At 32.5% G+C, this 26,524-nt stretch overlaps 2 protein-coding genes and 1 long non-coding RNA gene across 5 annotated transcripts; 2 read left to right on the top strand and 1 right to left on the bottom strand.

Annotated features, from left to right (window-relative positions):
• Window positions 1–723: 723 nt before the first annotated feature.
• On the top strand, window positions 724–16,653 carry LOC143914484 (phenoloxidase-activating factor 2-like). 3 transcript variants are annotated; one of them, XM_077434727.1, is made up of 9 exons: window positions 724–883; window positions 2,448–2,654; window positions 9,583–9,668; window positions 9,741–9,855; window positions 12,019–12,240; window positions 12,307–12,539; window positions 14,093–14,274; window positions 14,362–14,526; window positions 14,612–16,653. In XM_077434727.1, the coding sequence occupies exons 3-9, from the start codon at window positions 9,584–9,586 to the stop codon at window positions 14,771–14,773; spliced, it is 1,164 nt and encodes a 387-aa protein (XP_077290853.1). In that variant the 5' UTR covers window positions 724–883; window positions 2,448–2,654; window position 9,583; the 3' UTR covers window positions 14,774–16,653. The 3 variants fall into 3 exon arrangements, with proteins under 3 accessions (XP_077290853.1, XP_077290850.1, XP_077290851.1); XM_077434724.1 differs by lacking the exon at window positions 724–883 and adding an exon at window positions 1,437–1,597; XM_077434725.1 differs by lacking the exon at window positions 724–883 and adding an exon at window positions 2,265–2,288.
• Window positions 16,654–18,663: 2,010 nt separating this feature from the next.
• On the bottom strand, window positions 18,664–21,948 carry LOC143914511 (uncharacterized). Its single transcript, XM_077434768.1, has 2 exons — window positions 21,450–21,948; window positions 18,664–19,277 (listed from the first exon to the last, which is right to left on the bottom strand). Exon 1 carries the CDS (start codon window positions 21,883–21,885, stop codon window positions 21,517–21,519), a length of 369 nt encoding a protein of 122 aa, XP_077290894.1. The 5' UTR covers window positions 21,886–21,948; the 3' UTR covers window positions 18,664–19,277; window positions 21,450–21,516.
• On the top strand, window positions 19,055–21,308 carry LOC143914512 (uncharacterized). Its single transcript, XR_013260826.1, has 4 exons — window positions 19,055–19,106; window positions 19,191–19,255; window positions 19,345–19,453; window positions 21,018–21,308. It is a non-coding gene; the product is annotated as an uncharacterized LOC143914512 (long non-coding RNA).
• Window positions 21,949–26,524: the final 4,576 nt, after the last annotated feature.

The following is a 26,524-nucleotide window of genomic DNA, read 5'->3' as shown; positions in this document are numbered from 1 at the left end:
AGAAAAGAATTATAAAAAATGGTTTACCATCCTCCTTCTTCCGGGCTTGGGACCTTGCTACCGTTTCAGGCAGTGTCAGAAAAAGCATAGCAACCCAAATGCTTGGATATAATTCTTGTATATTATGCTGTATTATAAAATTTAATACAAGGAGTGGATTAATTTTACCTTGAACTTTATTTTAAAGAAAGGCTTTTAAATTGATAACTTAATTGCTAGTAATATCAGATTTTGAATTCGCAGTGAGCTTAATTTGAAGGTCAGCTCTTTCCAGTAGGCTGTTTACTAAATACAAAAAACCTTACATTTTTGACCATTCGTTTAACTGTTCAAATCTAAGATATTTTTTTTCGGAATATAATTGCATGTAATCAGTTAGAATATTCCAACGTTATACTGAAGGTGAAAATAGTGTAAACAATCTTTGGAGAATATATTGCGATAGAAAGATTTCGCAGCGTCGTATACCACAAGATTTCAATTGTGGCTACCACATGAAAACGTTAATTATAATACAAAAGGGAATGTGCCTTCAGCCAATGAATACAATTTGCCGAGTACGAATGTTTGAGTTTAGAAAGTAGAGGCACCTTTGACGCTCTAATTCTAATTTTAAAACGCCTTGATGCATCGAGCGGCGCCTTACTTATTTGGCGCCCGACCCAGCCCCCCTCCCCCCTAAAACCAGCACTGTATACACTTTAACTGGCCTGATGGTAAAATGATAATTCAGGGAATAGGCAGATGTTAAAGTTGTAGCCCGGTGTATATGTAGTTATTGGCCGCTTGAACTAAAACAATACCAATTGATGCAAAACAATTCATTATTATTTCAGTAGTGAATATGAACACTAACAAAGGCGTAAATATATCTCAATGCTATGTAATTCTAAATTTCTCACTATAAAATCTAATTGATCAACAACTAATTTTCCTTAAATCACTTGTGTCTGAATATTGGTATTTATATTTATCCAGAAACTTTGCTGAATTTGATTGTATTTACTTCATATGAACTATATTTACTCCCTTCGCAAGATACATAAGTAGTATAGCATACATTTATGTAGTGAGTTTCACATGAGAGTTTGCAGAAATATGCCAACAATTGATTTAATGCGGACAAAAAAATATCAAACTAAATAGTAAAGTATTAAAAATATATGCAAAAATACATGAATAACATGAAATCTGAATTAGGTCGTGAAGGGAAAATAATTATTTGTAATTAATTATTACAAAGGGTAAAATCCTTTGAAATCATGTATCGTGTATAAGAACGTATAGTATTATTGCATACTAGTATTTTTACCCGGCTTCGCTCGGTATTTGTAATATAAACAGCTTAAACATGGCAAAACAATCTAATAATAACACTGTTCGACACGAAAAATGTTTCAGAGACGAAATATGACTTTTCTTATAGATTTATGCCCAGTGAACACGAATCTGGTAATAAAAAGTGTTGATTGGCTCGAGATTCGGAGATATATGTGTTTTTAAATCGCGCGATTTTTCTATATCTTGGTGTTGTTCGGTTGATTTCTCAAAATCTGTTAATTTTCTGTTCAAAATGAATATTGGAATCTATAGTCGGGTATTTTATCTTTCATTTGTAGTACTTTTCAGCTTTTAAATCTCTCTAAGTAATCGTCCAGTTCAAATCAAAAGTCAAAATTACGTATTTTCACTTGGGATTTTTTCCCACTGACAATACTATACTATATTGAGTATTTTCTATTGAAACATGTTTATTAGGATAGTGTTCTGGCCAAACTATTTTTTGATTTCGTTTAAAAGGGTTAACTGGAAGTGTGCTGAACTTTAAATCGGAAAAACTGCGAGCAAAAAGCTCGTACTAGTGTTTACTCGTATTTACACGAATCTGAATTGAATTAATAGGGATAATATATTAAATTATCTTTATATGAGAATTAAATAAAATAACAATTAGAAAAATCATATTTCGACTATTTTTGTGGATTAATAACAGAAATTCTATTGATAACTGGCTTACCTCGATAAAATAAACGAATTGTTGTTATTGATCCACAAGAATGGTTGAAATATGATTTTTCTAAGTGGAATTTTATTTAATTCTCATATAGAGATAATTTAATATATTATCCCTATTAATTCAATTCAGATTCGTGTAAATACGAGTATTATTACTAAATAAACAATACATCTTACAATCTATTTTAATAGCTACTGATCTACTGATCATTTTCTATTTTAAAATTATAATTTAATTTTGTTAGTATTCATAGTATTATGTTATTCTAATGGTAATGTACAGCATAATAGGAAAAAGAGCTCAAAAACCTTATATAATATTTTTATATTATATGTGAAATTATTATTTTATCTAGTATACATACATATGCATACGAAGTATCAATCGATGAAAGTCTGTTATTTTTAAATGTGGTTGTATTATTTTGTAGAATTTTCCTCTTTCGAGATAACCTCTGACCACAAATAAGCGGAATACCAATACACGTAGGTATTTATTTTATTCGAATGTATAGATATGTACCCCACAGTTGGAGAATCTGTGATAGTGTGACTGGAACTTAATTTGTTGTTCAGCAGCCAAACCTGATCATTAGCCAGTGTTTCGTTGTAGTCTACGTTGCGCTCTTCAGACACAGGTTTGTCATTTTACATATATTTTCTTTAAAAGCTATACCTTTTGAAAAAAGTCGATCATTTGATAACTTGGTAATTTCATTGTATCCAACGTACTTGATGTTTATAGAATGATTTACAATTCTTTAGTATTTTGTTTTATTTTTTTTATCTAAATTAATTCTAAATTCTACCTACATTCAATGATGATCACAAACATTATGTTGATTTGTTTGAATAATATTATACTATTCATATTTGAATATATGTATACAAATGTATATACCTATATATTAACCCTTTGAATGATGACCAACGCCGATCGGCGTTTTGCCAACAAGTCCACGAGCCTGAAATACGCCGATAGGCGTTGTATTTTGAGTATGTAAAAAATAAACAAGAATACTGCCCGCTAAGCCTTTCCAGGAAGCATTGAACATGGGTCTTGTAATCCGTATCATTAATTTGTCAACGTTTATAATGACTGGTTGACACCGGAATTTCTGAATTTATAACCATAGCAGAATTTCCCGATGGAAATATTGTGGCTTGGCATTTAGATTGTGAGCATTGCATTTTAACAACAATGAAGAAGATGGAACTAGTTTTGGAAAAATACATTCATTCATAGACTTCTTTAGTTTATTTTATATTGTTGGAAGATATATTAGAGAGTCTAAACACACCTTTAGAAAACTCGAATTCATCAGCGTTAGTGATCTAGGGTTTGTTTGGATTAGCTACAATTTTTATACCTGCTTTCTATTGGATTTCTAAATAATTCTAGTTTGGAAATGTGGCGGGATTTCAACAGAAAATACGTCAGCACTCAAAGAGTTAATATTTTTCGAAAATAGACGATTTTAAAGTTAAATTAGTTTTGGTTTTTAAACTTCAATTTTTATATCTTTATGAATATACATAGTTGATTCAATTATAAAATTTAAATTGTAAGTACATATTTACATACGTATTGTCATCAAAAATATGCAAAATTCAAGAAAGTTAAACAATTACCAACCTAAATAGTTGTTTTAATTATAGATTATGAATGATATGATAATAACTCAGTCATCAAATGATATTAAAATACATAATTTCACCCATTAACACATTAAATACTGGAAACAACTTTTATATTCATATTATTTGAAATCTATCTCGAAAAATAGCCCCTAGCATAATTATTAAGAACAAACACTGATGCATCGTAATTGTTTTACAATATTTTCAAAATTCATTTTCCAAGGACATAAATATTACATATATAAATATGTCGCTAACCGGCTAGTTTCACTCGCACAGTTATACATATTTAAATATAAATTATTTATTATACGTGAGTATGAAGAGGTTGAGGTCGTTATGTCATAATATACGATATGCACGAAATATAATATAAACAAGTTTATTTATCGATATTGGCATTAATCACTATCCAACACCAACACAGAAACTGTAGGTAGTCTGAAATATCTGAAAATGAAATATTTTTAATTATTTTTTCATTTAATTTTCACATTCAGAATTTTACATTTAAGAGGGCTGGACACCAGCGCCTTGTCCATACAAACGTATTACACTTCTCCCTTCCTCAATTATGGCACTAGAGTAATAGTTTTTTAATATGCTATGGATATCCACCATTGGCATGCATCTATGCTTTTATTTTTTTGATAAGCTATTTTTTATAGGAGCTAGGAGCCGCCAAACATCTATAAAATCGCCTCATTTTTACACCCACGAAAAGAGTCCAGCGTGCTTATTTAACGGTCGATTTAAAAAAAAATACGCACACAGGTGCATAGAAAATATCTTTCTCATACCGATGATGAAATTTTTTTAAAAATTGGGCCAGTTTCGGAGGAGAAAATTGGAGAATACGAAACCTCGATTTTGTCGATTTAACATACGTATTATCTGGTCGAAGCGCAACTGTCGCATTCACTCAATATATATTTTGGAAAATTATATTTTGCGCAACGGCAACAAAATTAAGGTTTCGGGTGTACAGCCCTCTTAATCACCTTATTTATAAGTTATACAGAATAGCAAAAACTTTCAATGCAGATAACTTACATAGATACATATTATGAAGGACTAGCTGAATTGCCCGGCGTTTCTCGGTCGGGTGAAAAGTTTATTATTATTGTAGTATGCGGTCTAAGTTAAAGCATTATGAGATGGTACATATGTATATCAAATTATGCTGTTTTAATGGAAAACTGAAGGTTTGCATAGCTAACAATCAGAAAAATATACATATATCCTTATGTTGTAGAAGTCGTATTTAAATGTCATTCAATTGCAAAAATAAGACAAATATGACTGTAAATGGAAAAATTAACATTTATATTGACAATCTATACCTATATGTGTATATTCTAGTATAAATATAGGTATAGATTGTATAGATGAACATTTATATACATATATAATATGTATGTAAATGTGTATTCAAGTCATGTGAGGACGAGGTCACTTTTTCACCAAAGTCGTTCCAAGAAAAATGAACAATGGAAAATTACGCCTTGTAAATAAATAATAAAAAACTGACCCTTCGAATTTATTTCAACATTGATTTGTGTAGTTTCGTAATTAGAAACATGTACGTGATATTTAAATTCGTTTTATTTTAAAGCAAAAAGGTCAAAGTTGTTCTCACTTTATCTTGTTTTTTGTTTTTAAATATTGTCATGTTTGACACTATTTAAAATTATTATAAAAACATCGAACTACTTTTTTTTTTATTCTTCATTCGTTAAATATTATATATAGCATATTATTCATATAGCGAGATGTTGCAATAGATCGAGATCAGCAGATCATTCTGGGAATTACAGAAAATGAGGAAAATTCACACTCGGTTTTCAAATCGACCGTGACTTTTTGAGGTCATGTCAATGTTATGTTTTCACCTTAATATTTTCAACTCATTTTTAAAGCTTGTTTTGTTTTAATTGATTTATGTGATTGTTTGAATTTCCGCCATTCATATGATTTCCATTAAATGAAAAATGTCTTTGTGAAAACGACTACAGTGAAACGATAGCTTGAAAATTTGAGCTCATCAGACCATCATGCTAAAATCAGTTCTAGTTATGTAGTTCAATGTAATCAATTCCATATCGAATTGGGTGATCGGATACCGGAAGCTGACTGGTCCGCATATTTCTCAATTGCAGATTGATTTTATCTAATTGATTTGTAAAATTAAAATACAAGGCTTTTTCTAATTTGAAACCTAGTATTAGTGTAAAAATCCTTGTTCCCTTTTATTTATACACACAAAAGTCATTATTCCTTACTACAAACAATGTATTCATAAATTTATACATCAAGCATTTCAAGCCAACTTATGGAATAGACTCTTATTGTCAGATCATATGTTTTAAAAATTTCTTGCTGATGACCCCGAATCATCATATATGTATGTAATATCTATATCGCTATTCTGTGTGTCTGTCTGTCTGTCTGAGATAACGCTCGCCGTACTATAATAGTCGTTTCGATTCGACATACATATGTACGTCATAGCTAAACCACTGCCAACAAAACGTATAAGTATATAATAACAAAAGAAAAAACGCCTATATATACATACATAATGTTTGCTACCAATGTTTCCTCTATTTAATTTAAATATATTTAACCGTTTCTTCACATGTAGACATTTCATCTTCCTCATTATCTTTATTTTCATCACAATCATCCCCATTACATATTTAATTTTCTTCATAATCATCGGCTTATTCGTCATCACTCATATTGATTTTATGTATTTATTTTATAAAAAAATATATACACGAACAATATTCGAATAGTTGATGAAATATTCGAATAACGAATGGCTGAAAAATCAGACGAATAATTCAAATACTCGAATATTCGTATATTCGATTGGGATCCCTAACACTATATACATACAAAAAACAGGTTTGGTTTGTGAGCTAATTCTTAAAATAGGGACGAAGGGAAGCATTACACCCTAGTTTTGTGCAATGTTTCAATTTTGCTACGGGGAAGGGGAAATTTGCAAGTTTTTGTAACTCATTCCGCAATGATTAACCACTTCATCACCATAAGCGCACCGGTGCGCGCTCCATCGTATTTAAGGCTATGACTCGAAATTAATTTTGGTTTCTTCACAGTGACATCTAAAAATATCCTGTGATACTAATTAAATTGAAAAAAGTCAATACTTTCCGTTAGTTTGTGATATATTCAAGAGTCATTAAGTGGTTAAAAAGTTTTAGAAAAAAAAAGAAATGTACATAACTGTATATGATGTCAATAAGGATAATACTGAAGTATGATTTAATGAATTTTCGCAAAGCACAACTAAAACAAATATTAACATTTTAAAACGTACAGAATGTACGCTCTTTTAAAAACGTTGTTTGACCGCGCATGGCCGTTTTGAATGGCGATTACGGCCAATGACAAAATTATTACGCTCACACATCATCACAAACACTATTCGAATTGTGCATTGGGCATTTCATATGTATTTCCTTATAACCTTAACTACATATGTACATAAATACGACTGTTTTTAGAGAGACCACTAGTTTATCTATTTTTTTTATTTTATCTATATTTTTTATAGCACGCGACAATAGACAATGCAATGACCGTTTTATATATTTGGTAATAATAGCTCAAGTTTTTCAGCAATACTTGCGTTGTTGCTATGCGTGATTAGGACCTACATACATAAATTGTCTCGAATGAAAGTCAACTGTAAATTTACGTTGTCTGAATGCAAATTTGACGTGGCTTTGACCTCGACATCCTCTGGCTTTGAAGTCGATGTTGCTAAAATAAATAAGGATCCTGCAGCAAGCTCAAAACCGGTTCAAATGATTGTTTATTTACTTTGCGAGTACATCGCACATAAACCAATCACCAATATGTATGCATATATGTACGTATAAGCTCTAACTGGTTTTCGTTAACGTTAGGATAAAATTATTATTTTGAATAAAAACAATAATTTTATTTTACTACCGCCATCTATGTTTAAAACTAATAAACAAACGATGGATAAACTTCAACGACTATCTCGCCGGGCAGATATCAAACGCGTCTTACACGTTATTTTTGCACCATCGTAATGGCGGCGGATCCATTCACTTATATTGATGACCAAAATGAGCAATATGGCAAAGTATGAAAACGATCGGATAAGAGGCGAACTTTTTCCTGAATTGTAATCGTAAGTGAAACGTAAAGGAGGTATGTAAAAATGAAAAATTGCTCATTTTAAATCTCCAATTAAATATAATATAGTTTTTTTAACAAGAAAAATATTTTCCTCATAAGCACGAATTTAATATATGTGCATACATAAGAAAAAAATAATTATATTTAAATAAATTTGGCTATTTAAATAAAAAAGAATGCCCCTCTCTAAAATAGCTCGCATGACAGATTCGGTTTTCGCCCGGCAAATCAAACGTCAAATGGGTGCCAGTAACAAAAATAAAATTCGACAAAAATAAATACCGACCCTAAAAACCTAATCTTAAATGAATAAAACCATCCCTAACTTAATCTAACCCTTAAATAAATAAGTGTTGGCTGCTACGATTAACGATTAAGATATTACGATTACCCAGTGAAAATGTAACTGGTTATGATTCCACGGTTCAGTGATTATTGGTCACAAAGCGCTCGCCCAAAAGTCACTAAAATCTCTATAACGGAACATCTGGCAGCCGAAAAGTCCATCATACAAAACGAGAACTCGAGTGCCAAATATTCCATATTCCCGATTTTCATGGCAAAAATTGTTTTTTGGGCGATCTAAATGTGACTAATAACTAAAGAGCGGACCCAGAGCGTGCTGTTCATTGTTTACATGTTGTAAATGCATTGTTAAAGGTTTGCCGAACCTTTACAAAGCAAAGCATTTACAATAATGGAACAATAGACGGCGCGCTTCCGGTCCTACCTCTACTAATAACCTGATTTCACTGAAACGTCAAATTTTATTTTTGTTACTGGCAGCCCGTTTGACGTTTGATTTGTCGAACGAACGCTGATTCTGTCGTGTGAGCTATTTGACATTTGTCGTGTAATTTATTTTACAGCCGTGCCAAAAATATTATTCTTTTTTTTTATATTAGAATATATTGGCACTAATATATTATAATATATTACACTTAATTCGCCAAATTTGCCCTCATAAAATCTAAAAACTAATTATTTTTTTGAACCATAATATTCAGGGGCGTCATTTCAGCTTTTCCCAGGGGGAGGTGTATTATATTAAAAATGAGTGTATATGAATTTTAAATATAATATATTAACTATAGTATGAATAGATTTTTTCGGCTTATGCTGTTACTTGATGTTACGTCTACGCAACGTTGGACATGAATGTGTCGATACAAAATTTACCAAATAATACTTTTCGTATTGCTTGTTACGTGCAGTTGCCGGTATCTTTATGGTAAAAGGACTTTCAAAATTGCGGCACGGTACGCCTAGATAAACTCCAGCTGTGATAAGCGTGTCTTCGTATCGTTGTTAATTCGTACGATTTTATTATTTCGACAAGTTTTTTCTACAGTTCTGAAAATATGGGAATCACCGCTATCGATCATTATTAAATCTATTTCAATATAAGGATAAAACATCACCGGAAAAACTTTGGGAAGTATCGTGATGGTACGATGCTGGGTATTCAATATTTTGGTTACTCGTTTTCATTTTTAAGAATTTCAAGAATATCTATTGTATGATAAGAATATGAATTTGAATATGTATTTAAATATATACATATAATGACCCAGGTTGATGATATGCCATTACAAATGATAACACTTTGATAACCTAAGTAAATAAAATAAGTAGAATCTATAGAATGAAAAAAAAGAATAACAAAATGAAAAAAAATTGAAAATAAATATATTAACTATATATTTTATTTTTTTTTAATTCCAGGATGTATTGGAAGGCTATATTTTTAATATGCTCGATCACCTTCGTATATGGAGTGCCCCAAGGAGCAGTTAACCTCAATCCTGCTCGTAAGTTTCATTCGTTTGTAAGGTTTGTTTTTCAAGAAGACCAGTTTTCATTTATATTTATTTTATCCTTAGAATCCGGCGATAAAACCTGTTTGACGGAAACCAACCAACCAGGAGAATGTGTCCCGTATTATTTATGCGAAAATGGTACTATCATTACTAATGGACTTGGTCTGATTGATATCAGGTACTTTACATTTACATAAATACTTAGCAAAAATTATAGCAATAATTAAGATGTGTAATTAAAATTATAAATTATCTAATACATATTTAAGTCTAAGTTTATCAAGTTTGTGTGAAATCATTTTTCAAGTGCATTTTTACTTTCAGAGATGATTTAGATTTAGACATTATTTTGTGTTAGCATTGGTTAACTTAAAAGTAGATTCTTTGATTGTTCAATTTTAGTTGGACACGTTCTGGTTATCTGATCAGATGAATAGTTGGCTGACTATAGTGGATATTTGTTATTTTTTTGTCTTCAATCTATTCAAAATAATCACACAATAGCTGAAACCAATAGAATTTCTGTATGAATGTTACATGGTATGAAATATCACAAGCCTTTTAATTAAATTTTTATATCATTTTTTTGGAATTCAAAGTAAATTTTCACATAGCATCATTCACTATTGCATATTCGTTATTTCTTTCATAATATTTTTAATACATATTGAACAGTTAAGAGGGCTGGACACCAGCGCCTTGTCCATACAAACGTATTACACTTCTCCCTTCCTCAATTGTGGCACTAGAGTAATATTTTTTTAATATGCTATGGATATCCACCATTGGGATGTATCTGTGCTTTTATTTTTTTGGTTAGTTATTTTTTATATGAGCTAGGAGCCGCCAAACATCTATAAAATCGCCTCTTTTTTACACCCACGAAAGAGTCCAACGTGATTATTTAACGGTCGATTTAAAAAAAAAAAAACGCACACAGTTGCATAGAAAAAATCTTTCTCGTACTGATGATGAAATTTTTTTAAAAATTGGGCCAGTTTGGGAGGAGAAAATTGGAGAATACGAAACCTCGATTTTGTCGATTTAAAATATGTACGTATTATCTGGTCGAAGCGCAACTGTCGCATTCACTCAATATATATATTGATATATATATTATCGCATTCACTCAATATATATATCGAAGAAAGGAACGGTAACAAAATTAAGGTTTCGGGTGTACAGCCCTCTTAAGAAAAATACAAAATAGTTTTTGCTATTTTTAGTATAATTTCAATTTTTAAAATTCAGAATTCAGACCTACTAATAGCGAATTCTTAATTGTGGATTCTAGTTCTTTAGAATTCAAATCAATTAAAGCGAATCTGATTTAAATAAATATACACTTACATACTGATTTAAAATTACAGATAAAAAAAGATGTACATATATATGTATCTGTACATATATATAGATGTATGTGTATATGTATGCATTAGCAACTTCAATTTTTTTAAACTTTCATTAGAACATTTTTTAATGCTGTTTGATTATTTTCATGTAGAAGTATCGTTCAGTTCGGTTGAAAGTTGAACAAGAAAAACAAGATTTATATTTATTTTCAAAACATTTAAATGGATAGGGTTTATATCACAATATTGTTTATTTTTATATGTAAATACAATATTTTTAGATATGTATAAATATTTTAGCCAGTGAGATTAATCTTTATTATTTTTCACTATTGAATAAGTACATATATGGTAAAAACAATACATATATAATATATTAAATAAAATTTATATGGCTTTAATAATCATTGATCCACAGAAGAAGAGGTCTTTTAAAAAGCTATAAGAACAAAACGAAAAATTCCATAGTTGCAAGACGAGTGATATGTCGCAAATGCATATACCGACCCAAACAGTAAGATTTAAAAACTGCACACTGATTTTGTGTTGAGTTTTGTACACGTGGTTTTATTAAAATATTAAATGTGTTATAGATCTAGGTATTTTTAAAAAGAGTCTGGACTCATTGTCCTTCTCAAAAGCACTGGTTTTTTGCACAAATGTTGTATTTACAATGAAATTTTTATTTGGTTTTGATCTTTTAGCAATAAAATTACACTATAAGTTCATAATATCAACATCGAATGATACATTGACTTTACTTTTGTATGGGCTTTACTTTTGGCGACAGTAACTTGTCAAATAATGATCTGATTGTCGTAACCTTTGAATATCTACTGTATAATGAAAAATGGCCGTGTCGATAAAAGTAAACCCATATCTTTAGTTTTAATATTAGTATTGTCTGAATTTTACGGTGCATTTGATTTTTTTTTGTATGTATGTTTCTATTGTATTTCTAAATTACATATTTTGGTCATTTTATTTAGAATTAATGAAGAAAGTCCATGTGAAAGCTACATGGAAGTTTGTTGTGGTTCTGGAGAAATCAGAGTTGATCCGATAACACCCGCACCCCCACCACCCCCACCTCCTGGTACCACTAGTGGATGTGGTGTCAGAAATATAGATGGAGTAGGTTTCAGAATCAAGGGTGAAAAGGATAATGAGTCCCAATTCGGGGAATTCCCATGGATGGTCGCAATTTTAAGGTATCTATTCCCATATTGATAACTTTTAGTTTAAGGACTTTGTAACAAATGTTTTCATGTGTATAGGGAGGAGCCAGTAGCATCTAGTGGACAAAAGTTGAACGTATATATATGCGGTGGTTCCTTGATCCATCCGAAGGTTGTCATGACAGCAGCCCATTGTGTGGCTGCACGAGCTGGTGCAGCACCAAAACTCAAGATCAGAGCTGGTGAATGGGACACACAGACCAAAAATGAAATATTCCCTCATCAGGATAGAAATGTGGCGAAAATAGTTTCACATTCACAGTACTACGCTGGTCAGTCTCATTTTTATTCAAAATTGTATTAATGTACATATTAAATATAATGTTCTGCGTTTAATAATATTTAAAAATACTGGTGACCTGTAAAACGTTTAATCTGCTTTTCCGAGATTCTGGACATATCGAATTAAAATAAGTGATAACAATTTGTGAATTAAGTCAAACATAATGGCCTCTACGAATGAATGAGCCGTATGCAACGGCCAATGGGATCGTCTGACTCATCGACCAATAGTTGTTGAGCCCAAACATGTATAAATATGGGGCGCTCTCAAATTGGAAACCATTCCGACCTGGAGGGTCGACGAGAGCAGACGAATAAACGACTTCTACAACGCTCCTGCGTCTTTCTTTCCGATCCTGGAAGCCCCCTCTTCACGTTTACGCAACAGTATTCTACCCTTCGGCTTTTGGGCGATGTTTTTTTCTATCGAGACATTCTATAAAGATTTTAAATGGGTGAAATCAAAGATTTTTCTATTTAAGAAAAAAAAATTAGATTTCTAAGCGTAGTAGGGAATCTCGCCTTAAAGTGCTTTTCCTCCCTGTAAAATCCAGAAACAATATTTTTATGAACTTACTTCTATCAATATTTTGCCAATGCATATTGATGTCTTTACTAACAATTCCGTTAAGATTGAGAAGCTTATTTTGTATTTTAGCAATATGATTTTCTCAATCTCTATTTTTTCATCCTTCTTGCTTTTTGTATTTACACACTTAATTATTGTGTATTAATTATTGGCGCATAGCAACGATTTGAGGGAAATATATATTTATTTATTTTTACATATATACCAGGAAGGCCTTACAGGTAAACCCCAATGCGCCTTTCTGGCCAATTACAAATTTATAAATTACAATTCAGCATTTTTTTTTATATAAATCACTGAATTACGAGACACTGTAAAGCTCGTAAATCAATGAGACATCTATTAATTTGTACACAAACTTATTTATTGTACATTAATTAATAACAAATTATAGGTGACATATCGTATAGGAGAGATTTTTAGCCAATTTTTTTTCCGGGAACCGTTTCAACAATGAAATCAGAGAAAATTGGCAAACTCTGATAGGAAACGATCAACCTGAAGTCACAAATCCAGGTCTAACCAACAGCATACTCTGCAAAATTCATTTTCATTCGAGGCTCGGGCCCAGGGATCGAACCCGCCGCCTATGACTCTATTTGGAAAAAAAATGTTTGCTTGTATAAAAATGGCAAAATTTGCCTAGTTACATATATACACTACTATAGACAAATTTCATATTTTTACTTCAAGTCAATTTACAAATTTATATCACTACTTTAATTCGATATGTCCAGAATATGGAAATAACAGAATAAACTTATTGCAAGCCATCAATATGTTTAAATATACGTAAAACATTACATTTAATGTTTTGCGAGATATTTCTCGAAATGAAGAAAATTGAACTTACGCCACTTACAAATATAACGGCTCATATATCAGCGTCCGTTTTATCATTTAATGCTTCTATTGAGAAAATCGATTCAATATAAATGTGTGTTTGTATTTCAGGTGCTCTTTATAACGACATTGCCTTGTTGATTTTGGAATCGCCTGTTGATGATGCTGAGAATATTGGATACGTGTGTCTTCCACCAGCAGGTGCTGATCCTCCAAATAGCCGTTGTATTGCTTCCGGTTGGGGCAAAGACGTCTTTGGCAAGGAAGGCAAATATCAAGTCATTCTAAAGAGGGTAAGGAGTTTGATCAGTCGAAGGAGACAATTTCTACATATGAGAACTCAAATTTGTTTAAAGTACTTACACAATTTTACTTTGTAGGTGGAATTACCGGTCGTAGCACGTCGTCAATGTCAATCGAAACTCAGAGAGACCAGACTAGGGCCAAAATTCGAATTGCATCGCTCTTTCATATGTGCAGGAGGTGAACCAGGAAAAGACACCTGCAAAGGAGACGGAGGATCACCACTCGTGTGCCCCATACCGGTAATGTTCTATTCATATACAAAGATTATGCTAATCTATCAGTTTAGTTTTTCAATTTAATTCACACGTCTAATTCTTTGATTAGGGAAAACCGAATGTTTATATGCAATCTGGAATCGTCGCTTGGGGAATCGGTTGTGGAGAAAATGGTACTCCCGGAGTCTACTCTCACATTGGAGTCCTCAGGGAATGGATCGATGAGCAGATGATTTACAATAACATTGACATGACCCCCTATGTAGCCTAGTGACATGTTTAAAATAAAATTTACAATTCTCAACGTACATATATGCATATATGAATTGAAATCAACGACTTACTTTTATTATCTTGTGATGTGAGCTAAAATTTTTAATAAAAGTTTAAAACTTCAGTGCTTTGTTTTTTTTTTTAAATTACTATATCGTTTTCTCCCGCGACAGAAACTACTGATCCCGCTTTAAAGATCAAGGAATTTGACCATTAAAGCCCTCAACATGAGGCCACAATCCCCCCAACGAATACAGTCTAAGTCTTAGACTGTATTCGTGTATGATGACTATATTTCAATATTTTAAAAAAATTGTCTTTTTTAGACCAATCGTATTTTAACGATGATTTAACTTTTTTATTAAATCGTAAATTAAATCGTTTTCCTCTTTTGCTTGATGATAAAATTGGGCGCAAGTCATTTTAAAATTATACTGGCAAACCAAAATTGCCTCAACTGTCTCAACTGCCAGCTTATTTCTTTCGTCCGACCATTGTGTTGACATCAGGGAAAATATTCTCTCCACATTGGCATTGTGGGCTGGAATGGCAATATGGAATATATACTCACATAGTTTTATTAAACATGACTTCTGTTCAATATGCTTGGTATCTCTAAAAAACTTCAGCCATTTCTCTTCCATACTCAATTTCAGCGTTGTCTCCCACTTTTCGTTGGTATTATTTTTATTTAAATATACGAACTGGTTGAAAAGAAGCTCATTGTTTCGAACATCGATGTTCCTTACTTGCAAATATTCAACGGTTCGTTCTATTTCCCCCCATTCAGGAACTTGCTTGAGAGTCATCCAATCGAAAGCATTAAATTTTTTGAATGATTGGGATCACTTATCAATGCAGTGTTAAAGAAATCGACAGTCTGTTTTTGGAGAAAAGTTTAGGAAGAAAACGGGACAAATTGTAATACGGGACCGAGTAGTGAAATACGGGACGTATGGCAACCCTAGTTAAAACCTAGCAAAACCTTTTTATTATTCTGTCTATTGTAGTGTTCAGTATTTTTTTAAAATAAAGGTTTATTATTTAAAACGTGTCTATATTATTATATCTATTAAAAAATAAAAGGTAGGGAGGCGCGGAAAAAAATATTTTTTTTTAGGGAGGCGCAGTAGCATAAAGTTTGGAAACCGCTGGTCTAAGAGACCCTTTCGTCGGAGAACGAGACGGTTGTTCATGAATATCGCACAAGAACAACCGCACATCACTGTTCTATCGCACAAAAATATTATAGGGCGTGCACTTGCGACATAGGGCAAAGTCACACAGGGAAGAATGGCACGTCGTGTGCTTGGCTCCACGCTGTGGGAATTCTCCTACATTTCTTCAAATATGGGATACACCCTTATAGACCACTGTCAAGCAAGGATAAATATAAGGATACAATTTTACCGAAAACACTCCAGGGGGTGATTTTGGGACGGTGTGTGCTATATGTGCCTTGAATATGTGCTGGGCATGCCACATTTTTTTCGCATGTATCTAAAAATAACCACGCGTCGCATTCCTTCCTGTGTGTTTTCGCCCTAACAGTCGCAACTTTGTCAATTGGATTTTAATTGGTCAAAATGGATTTTACAGAAACACGTTGTGTTATGGCTGTTGTTGCGCTTAAAATCAAAAGAAAACAAGCGTAAAAAAGATATTGGGTACATCCCATTATTAGTCAGAAGCTTCTAAAAGGACGATTTCATAAAATTCATCTCGATCTTACAAGTCATCTCAAGAAACTTTTCAATTTCTATAAAATGAGTATTAGGAGCTTTGATGAACCACTGCATCTAATTGAATCTAGAATAGTATACAAAGATACGAAATGGAGGAATTCTTTTAATATTAATATATGAACATGACATATGTATGTATGTATTTTTATTTTTTTTATTTTATTTTATTTTACATACATATATACAAATATACCAGGAAGGCTTAACAGGTAAACCCCAAATGCGCCTTCCTGGTGCACATAATTATTACATAGATACATGTAAATCTAAACAATATCTGACATCTATGGTCATATATTACAAACATCGTATGAATACAAAAAATAACGATGAATAATTTTCATGTAACAATACGAATTTTTATATTCGATAAACTACCACAGAGGCATCTATGGTGAGCAATATGGTGAAACCTAAGTTATAACAATAACTAAAGGGTTGCAACAGAAAATTGGGAAGGAAAGGAAGGAAACGCCAATTTTTACAGGAACCGTTTCAATGAAAATCATAAAAATTGGCAAATTCTGATAAGAAACGATCGACCTCGACAAACCAAGGTCTGGCCAACAACGAGACTTAGTGGGAATCGAACCCGTAACATCAAGTACGAAATAATTCAACATTCACCACTAGACCACGCTGCTGGTTAATAAGAACGCGAATAATACAAAGAATATAAAATCAAATATTTTGAAACATAATATTCATTTGATGAGCTTAAAGTAAATTGAACCATTACTGAAACTTTCTCATTGATTTGATAAATCAAAAAAACCACAGCTACTTTGATTTGAAGACGATGATCTAATAGAAGTATATACTGAAGTTACAGGAGATAAAAGCTCAATTGAAAATGTTGAGTAATAGTTGTTGTCACAAGCAAGTTGTTAAGGGTTTTTGGGGCTATTGAGGTTGATCCCGGGCACCGGGATCTGGTGTTTTCTGGTACATAATCTTAAAATTATAAGAAAAACAAGTTATGAAATAGATAATTTAATTAATGATTCAATTCTTTATTTATTGCGTGTTATTAAATTGATAATGATAAACTTTCGGTTTTTCCGTCGACTGTTGGGTAACGCCGTGTACGTAAAATGTAATCAACAAGACCAAATATGTAAATAAGTTCATTATAAAATTACGTGAAAGACAAAAATAATATAAAAGTTAAGTAAAAAGATTATAAATATATGCATGTACAATAGAAATTTTTCAATCTCTACACAATTGGCAGTAAATATGTAAAAATATATGGTCAATACGTTCACTAAAGCCCTTATTGAGTGTTTGATAAGAATGAAACATTTCCTACTAGCCAAAGAACTGAATTCTATTGAACCTGAGTAAAGAAAAATAAAACACATACATATGTATGTTATCTTTGTTTATTTTATAATTACTCATTCTACATTCTACATTCATATATATGTATGTGTGTAAAAATATTAAACACAGCATAATAGGTCAATACTACGATAAGCTTTTGAGCCAAATTTAAAATAAATAAATACAATGTGGTATCAACTTTTAACAATAAAACACTTGAGTTACAAAAAAAATAATCTACATATTATTGACAGTCAGACATTCATACATACATATATGTACATATTAATTTATTTTTTATTTTTACATAAAAAATAAAAAAAAATAAAGGAAGGCTTGACAGGAAGACCACAATGCGCCTTTCTGGACACTGTATTTCCTGAAGCTGAACAACACGAAATAACAATGAATTAATTAATTAATCACAGAATTAATCCATTGAGACATCTATGGATTTAGATTTTGTACATAATTTTTACAAATTATACACACAACAAATACAGAAGATTTGTGACAACAGGTAAGATGATTTTTTGTCAATTTTGAGGAACCGTTTCAACAATGATGAGATAAAATTGGCAAACTCTGATAAGAAACGATCGATTTGCAGTCACAAATACCCCCAAATATATATAAGACATTCCCTTATTTGTTGTTTTTTTTTATAATTTGTAATTATTATTATTATCCACTATTATATAGCTTATTATTTTTATGATTGTGTTAAATGTGTTGTTTGTGTACATATATACAATATGTATGTTTTATTTTTGTCATGTCTAATTTCTTTAGTTATTATTTTGTTTTTTTTTCTGTTATATTTTTGACCATTGTGGCGCATAAGGATTTCCTGTAATGCTATAATGGTCCAAAATTAATCAATTTATAAATAAATAAATGATGGATATATGCATGTACATATATATAATATTTCTATGGGATGTTTCTTATACACAAATTGCTAGAAAGCGTTTTGGATTAAGAAATTCGCCTGAACCTGGTAGAAATTGGAACCGTTACACAGTTTCATTGAGTGTCTATAATAATCAATTGTAAATTAAATCATTTAACAATTCCTTCGCATAAAAACTCATTGAATTTCAACGGCCAAGATAAGAGCATTACATACATATAGTATGGATGTATGTATGTATTATAAACATATGTATGTACATACAATATATATAATACATTTTTTCCCTATGCTCTAATCATTTATCTGTTTGTCGCGAATACACTCAGTCGATATATAATAAAAATGTAAGTAGTATAATATTACATTATATAATCAAACTGCTTGGTTTCGTTACTATTGTATAAATGACGTATTAATACCGATTTCAGGATGCACTGGAAGATATTATTCGTTATCTGCTTGATTGTCACCATACAAGGAGCACCTTCATCTGGTAAGCATTACTATATGTGTATCTGAAAATATCACAATAATTTATGATCGTTAAAACTCATGTTTATTCTACTTCCTGCTCGTAAATAGATAAACGCACGCAATGCACTATGGGAAACAATCAAAAAGGGTATTGTGTTCCTTATTATATGTGCGAAATTAAGAAATCCACAATTGACACTGGATTAATGGATATCAGGTAAATATATAAACTCAGTTAACATTATGCTCAAAATGTAGGTAATAGATATATCTATGCTACTATTATTAGCTACAATATGATCATATATTGAATCGTTCTAAATAAAATATGTATATGTGTTAGGGTGACCATACGTCCGTTTCCACCTGGACATTCCCGTTTTTTACGTGCTTTTCACGTCGTTTTCATAAAATTGTTTGATTTGTCCCGTTTTGTCCGTCCACTGATGCACACAGGAATTTTTTTTCGATATTGTTTTTATTTCCATATTTTTCTTTGTTTTTCCAAATCAAATATAAATAAATATTAAATAAATATACATTCATTTACATACGATATATTGAATTAAAAGTATTGTTTAAATGTTTTTTTAAATGATTAATTTATCTCTCTCTGAAAAAAAATCGCTATCTGCTATTATTTTCATCATAGCTATTTAAAATTTTTTACATGTAATAGAAATTATAAATTTTAAACCCCAATATTTTTAATTAAACCGGAAGTAGTACTTTTACTCTAGAGAATCAAGGTTTTTTATGTTTTTCTCAGAAAAATTTTGCTTTATTGAACTTAAATTAAGTTAATAAGATTAATACCAAGTTATGTATAAAATTTGGTAAGCATCCGTCAACCGGAAGTGACAGTTTACTCTCGTTCGATTTGTCTTCCACTATTTTTTTCGACCCTTTAAACATGTGTGCTGTTCACAAAAAAATTCAAGTTTAATTCTTGTATCAATGTGATGAAAATAAAAAATAAATAACAAAATTTAATAAACTGAAAGTGGGATTTTTGTCTCTTAGAAAGGTTAAAAATGTTGTGGCCACTATTCTGTCCACACCTCTGAACGTATCAAGCTGAAAATTTATATTTGTATTATTTATGTACTAACTTAGTTGATAAGGTTTTTGATCAGAAAAAATATTATAATTCCTTTACAATATTAAGAGGGCTGGACCTCAGCGCCTTGTCCATACAAACGTATTAGACTTCTCCCTTCCTCAATTATGGAACTAGAGAAATTATTTTATTTTTATATATCCACCATAGGCATGTTTAATATTTTTTTTTTTGATTTATCAAAAAATTAAAAAACGATCGGATAAGAGATAAAAATGACCACTAACACGAAAGCCATGTGAAACGTAAAGGAGGTTTGTAAAAATTAATTAATCAAAAAAATAAAAAAAAATTGAAACATGCCTATGGTGGATATAAATAGCATATTAAAAATAATTTCTCTAGTCCCATAATTGAGGAAGGGAGAAGTCTAATACGTTTGTTTGGACAAGGCGATGGGGTCCAGCCCTCTTAATGGTTATTTGAGGGAAAAATTATAAAATTTTTGAACGTGCAATACATTTTGAATTGAGGGGTGGTGAATTTTTTTGCGGAGCGTCCCGTTTTGACTCATGGAAAATATGGTCATCCTAATATATGTACATACCTAGGTTTTATAATATATAGAAAATTTATAATTACACAAAAAGACACCACTATAATGATATTAGAATCTAATAATTTGATAGTAATCCATGTATTCAAATTTCATGTGTTTTAGATTTGAGGAGAGTGAATGTAAACAATCCTTGGACATTTGTTGTAACGTGTGAAAACATAATAAATTTTGTCGAAATTTCACTTTTTTAAATCAACACAATATAATAGAAAGTGAATATACTTTTTTTAATCAACACAACACAATAGTTCATATCAACAGTTCATATCAACAAATATTATATTTATGTAAAACGTGTACTGGGTAATTTGTATAATACATTATAATGTACAATGTATATGAATTAGTTATGTATTATATGTATATCATAATCAAAGAATATAAATATTTTTAAAACAAATATGTATACCATTTATTTAAATATTTTCAATACAACAACTCAATACAATAAATATCAATGAAATATTTAGGAGACAAAAACCTTGCTAATTTTTTATTACATAAATCGCTGTATTCTGAGAGGCTCAAGAACACGAAATTAACAATTAATTATTTAATAAATTAATATTGCTGTCGGTTCCCTCATCACTGAGGATCGTGACTATGATGTGCGGTCAACCAGCTGCCTCCATTCAGTTCTAAATTCGGCCAGGCGAAGACTTGCTACCGTGGAAGCGCCCGTCGCTGCAGATACTTGGTCAGTCCAGCGTGCGGGGGATCTGCCTCTGGCTCTTCTGCCTTCGACGCTACCAACCACAACCAACCACTCCAGGCTCTCCTCACCTCTTCGTGCAATGTGGCCGAAGAACTGCAATATACGTTTCAGGCATATTGTTGACAATCTATCCTTGATTTTCAATTCTTCAAGAATAGACACATTCGTGCGTTTGTCGGTCCAAGGCACGCGCAGTAGCCGTCTCCAGGACCACATCTCGAAGGCATCGATTCTCCGTCTATCCGCCGCCTTCATGGTCCACGTCTCGACACCATAAAGGCAGACAGAAAAAACGAGACTCTTCACGAGACGGATTTTGACAGCAGTTGTAATGGCTCTATTCTTCCAAATCTTCGTTAGTTGTGACATTGCCGATTTTGCTAATGTAATCCGGCGCCGTATTTCCAATTCGCTGCCGCCGTTGTTAGATATGAGTGACCCCAGATAGACAAAATTATCAACCACATCTATACCGTTTAAAGCTGAGTTGTTGTTTTGCAGCTGTTGGTGACGGTCAATTATCATAATTTTTGTTTTGGGGCGGTTTATCTGGAGGCCAAGCACATTACTCTCTGTCTCAACACGACGGATCAGTTCGGCCATTTCTTCATGATTATTAGCTATGAGCGTTGTGTCATCCGCATACCGAAGATTGGATAGTTTTTTTCCACCAATGGACACTCCACCCTTCCAACCATCCAGTGCTCTACGCATTATATACTCTCCATATATATTAAATAGGTCTGGAGATAATATACACCCTTGCCTTACTCCACGTTGTACTCGAAAATTTGTCGAGTTTAGCGAATTGATTCGAACTACTGCATTGTTATCATTATACAAGTTATGTATTATCTTTACAAGATGCATGGGGACTCCCATGTCCAGTAGAACTTTCCACAGATAGTCCCAGTTCACAAAGTCAAAAGCTTTTTTATAGTCTATAAAACAAAGAACGGCTGGAGTTTGAAACTCCCGACATTTTTCAATGAGTTGACGTATATTCAGTATTTGTTCCCTCGTCCCTTTGCCTTTTACAAACCCTGCTTGTTCGTTCGGTATTTGCCATCCAAGGTAACTGCTCAAACGATCTTTAATTATATACAGCAATACTTTACTAGAGTGCGATATTAAGGCTAAGGTCCTGTAATTCTCGCATTTTTTTGTAGATCCTTTCTTGTGTAAGGGAATGAATATTGAATTGACCCAATCTTTCGGCCATACTCCGTTTACCCAGATCTTGTTGCACATATTACATAGCGCCTTTATCGCAGTTTCACCAAGCTCTTTCAGAAGTTCAGCTTGTATACCATCGCTGCCAGGAGACTTTTTACATTTCAGTTTCTTTATGGCATTTACAACTTCAGATGTCAAGATGTCAGGCTCCCTGACATCATCAATTAGGGAAACAATTGAGGTCGACGAACTACCACTGTACAATTCCGAACAGTATTCTTTCCATCGGTTGAGTATCACATCAATATCTGTAAGCGTGTTTCCAAATTGATCATCTATTGTCCAAGTTTTGGGTGAAAATTTTTGAGTGACGATTTTTACTTTGTGAAAAATATCCCTTGCCTGATTCTTTAATGCGTGTTTTTCTATCTCCTCACATATGTCATTTATATATTTAGCTTTATCCCGCCTACAACTCCTTTGAATATCTTTATGTAATATTGCATACCTTTCAAGATATTCTGTCGATGTTATGCCAGTTTGTTTAAGTCTTTTACGTTCTTTTATCTTAACCCAAGTTGAATCAGAGATAAAAGACTTACGATGTTCATTTTGCGGTGTTTGATGTTTTCTGGCATACCGAATTATGAGATCTTTAAAAATTTTCCAAGACTCTTCTACATCTACATTAGGATTTATTTGGAATTCTGCATCTTTTTCTCTGATTACATTGCCAAAATTAATTACATCATCATTGGTGAGTTTAATTGCTTTATTTTGATGTCTTTTAATCATTTTCAATTTCAGTCGAAATTTAGCAACAAGTAAGTTATGGTCCGATCCGCAATCTGCACCTGGATATGTTTTGACGTTATGTATCGATGATTTCCATCTAGAATTTATTAATACATAATCGATTTGGTTGCGGTGACGATCCCCAGGAGATATCCAAGTGTACAATCGCCTAGGATGATGTTGAAACCAAGTATTCATAATGGACATTTTATTTTCAATGCAGAAACTTATAAGTTTCTCTCCTCTCTCATTTTGAATACCCAATCCATATTTACCTACTATGTTATCAATGTTGCTATTATTACCGACTTTGGCATTAAAATCACCAAGAATGATGGTCATTTCTTTGTTTGAGATATTTGACAATGTATCGAGTAGTGAAGCATAGAACGCATTTATTTTAATATCTTCGGCATCTGCAGTAGGAGCATATATTTGAAGGATGTTTAGTTTATACGGATGCGTGTTGAGTTTTAAGTGTATAAGTCTGTCACTTATGGGGTTGTAGCCAATTAGTGCACTGGTTAATTTAGATGCTAAGATCACCGCGACACCGCTATGTGACGAATCTTGGTTACCAGAAAAATATATCGTATTTCCATTTGAAGTTTTATAATGGCCGTTGTTCTTCCAGTGCGTTTCCGAGATTCCGAGTATATCTAGCCCATGACTGTACATCTCTTTCTCAACAACCAGTGTTTTCCCAGGATTCAGGAGTCCTCTAACGTTCCAAGTACCTATTTTGGATTTGTTCCGTAAAGTTTCTCCAGTCGCATATTTTCCACATGATGCCTGGTGAGTCACATGCATGTGGCCAGTAGCCAATTTCACACCGTGAGACCTGGAACCTCGAAGGCGCCGGGTGTCAGCCGGAGAGTCAGACTTCTTCACACTTTTATTTTTGTACATCATAGTTATCTTGGGAGAATACTGCAGTGGATTCCCACTTCCTTCTACAGCGCAGTAAATGTTTTGACATCTTATACTGGCAGAGCTGCTGCCCACTACCAGGGATTTATTATAGAGTTTCCTTCTCTGTCAAAGATGATACGGTACCTTTGAAAACCGGGTTGTGCTTTTGTTAAGCGGCGGCACTTACTCGCCGCTGACCTGAGACCGTCATAGTGTTGTGTGACATTTTATAGAGTGAAACTTACCACGGATTCACTCATCACCACTCTTATCTCAGCGCTCCTTGTCCAGGACCACCATGTCGCCATGGCAGTTGACTGCAAGAGTCGTTCCCCTATTTGCAACTTGGGGACCTGAGCGGTTGCATGGAGCTCTGCTCTGAGCTTATTAATTACTCCGTGCGGACGGACGTGTGTTTCCATTTATGATATATTTACATATATAGACAGTTTATTCACAATACAAGTATATAAAATTTAATGTCTGTCTGTCTGTCTCGTATAGGATCCTAAACCACTCGACCGGTTACGATGGAACTTTCAGGATTTGTTGTATGCATATCCGGGAAGCTTACTGTGAAAAAAACCTCTTAATAATAATATTCGTAATTACGATTTTACCGACGCGAAAATTTTAAGCGCCATTGTGTAGTCAAGGAAATGTGTTCGTTGGTAACCATGTTACCAGTTGGTTTATGACGACACGGCGTTGAAGAGACGTTAGTAGGGCTCCAACCATCACTTGAAACAAGAACGGGAACGGGAACGGGAACGGGAACGGGAACGGGAACGGGAACGGGAACGGGAACAGGAACGGGAACGCAAACGGGAACGGGAACGGGAAAGGGAACGAGAACGGTAATTGCATGCCACGGGTTCAGCTAGTACCTAATAAATTTCAAATAAAAAATTATTGTTTTTCGGTTTATATTCATATATTTAATCTTATACATACGTATATCAAAAACATAATAAACTCCTCATTATGTATTAATGTATGCTTAAAAAAACATACTCAATTAGAATTATGATTTGAATTTTGTAGTTTGGTCGAGCTGGTTCGATCATTTGGTATCCCAGTCAAACTGAAAGAGTTCAAAGAAAATTACTTCGTTGTTATTGGAGGAGGACGTTTATTTCGGTATTTGTATTTAAAATTTATTTAATTATACAAGTATACATACATTAATTTTGTATTTATTTATTTATTTTAACTATGGTCTAAATTATATGGGTCTACGTGACGAGACAGAATGTTAAACCATTTTTTTTTTGATCTTTCGATTTCGATCTTTGCCTTCCGATATTTGCGTTTTCTGTCGTTTAACATTCTGTCTCGTCACGGAGACCGAAATTATACATATGGTCAATGTACATCTGCGTATAGTCAAAAGTTGTACATAATTATTGTAAGTATTATTCAAGGCCAATTATAAACATCGATTTACAATCATAGAGACACTTATGGACAATTTTATGCAGCATTTTAAATATCAACAAATTTTGAGATGCTGTAAACTCAAATTCTGTGAGAAATATGACAGGTTTACAAATTTGTTGGAATCGTTTCAAATTTAGTCAGATAAGTTGGCAAACTCTGGAAGGAAACAATCGACCGTGGAGTCACATATCCAAAGTCTGGCTAGCAACAAAGCCAGGGATAGAACCCTTGACCACTATTTACTTCTAGGAGATGTTCATATATTGAAAGACTCCTTAAAGGTTTAGTCCAGAGAAATGTTATAATAATATAAGTGGCTTTAGGCGTCATATTGTTGTCAAGTAAGGAAAGTCCATACACCTTTTCAAATAATTTTATCGTCAGTCGTATTTGATGCTTGGTGCTCGACGTATGTCCGATAAAATCTTCTCTGTTTGTTTATATTACTCGCAAGATGGGCAGGTGCATCGTTAAAAATTGCACAATGCATCACACAATAAATAACATGGGATACATACGGATACAAGTAAATTGATCATTTAAGTAACATATTCATCGATTAACATCGTAG

This window comes from Arctopsyche grandis, chromosome 7, assembly GCF_051622035.1.
Source record: "Arctopsyche grandis isolate Sample6627 chromosome 7, ASM5162203v2, whole genome shotgun sequence".
Taxonomy (NCBI): Eukaryota; Metazoa; Arthropoda; class Insecta; order Trichoptera; family Hydropsychidae; genus Arctopsyche; species Arctopsyche grandis.
Note: the sequence above shows the minus strand (reverse complement) of the source record. Positions and strands in the feature narration are given on the sequence as shown.

Excerpts from the sequence above, each read along its gene's own strand:
- LOC143914511 (XM_077434768.1), bottom strand. The coding sequence starts at position 21,885 with ATGAAGGCGGCGGATAGACGGAGAATCGATGCCTTCGAGATGTGGTCC.
- LOC143914484 (XM_077434727.1), top strand. The coding sequence starts at position 9,584 with ATGTATTGGAAGGCTATATTTTTAATATGCTCGATCACCTTCGTATAT. Across the intron at positions 9,669-9,740 it reads AGTTAACCTCAATCCTGCTC|AATCCGGCGATAAAACCTGT; the intron begins GTAAGTTTCATT and ends TTTTATCCTTAG. Across the intron at positions 14,275-14,361 it reads ATCAAGTCATTCTAAAGAGG|GTGGAATTACCGGTCGTAGC; the intron begins GTAAGGAGTTTG and ends TTTACTTTGTAG.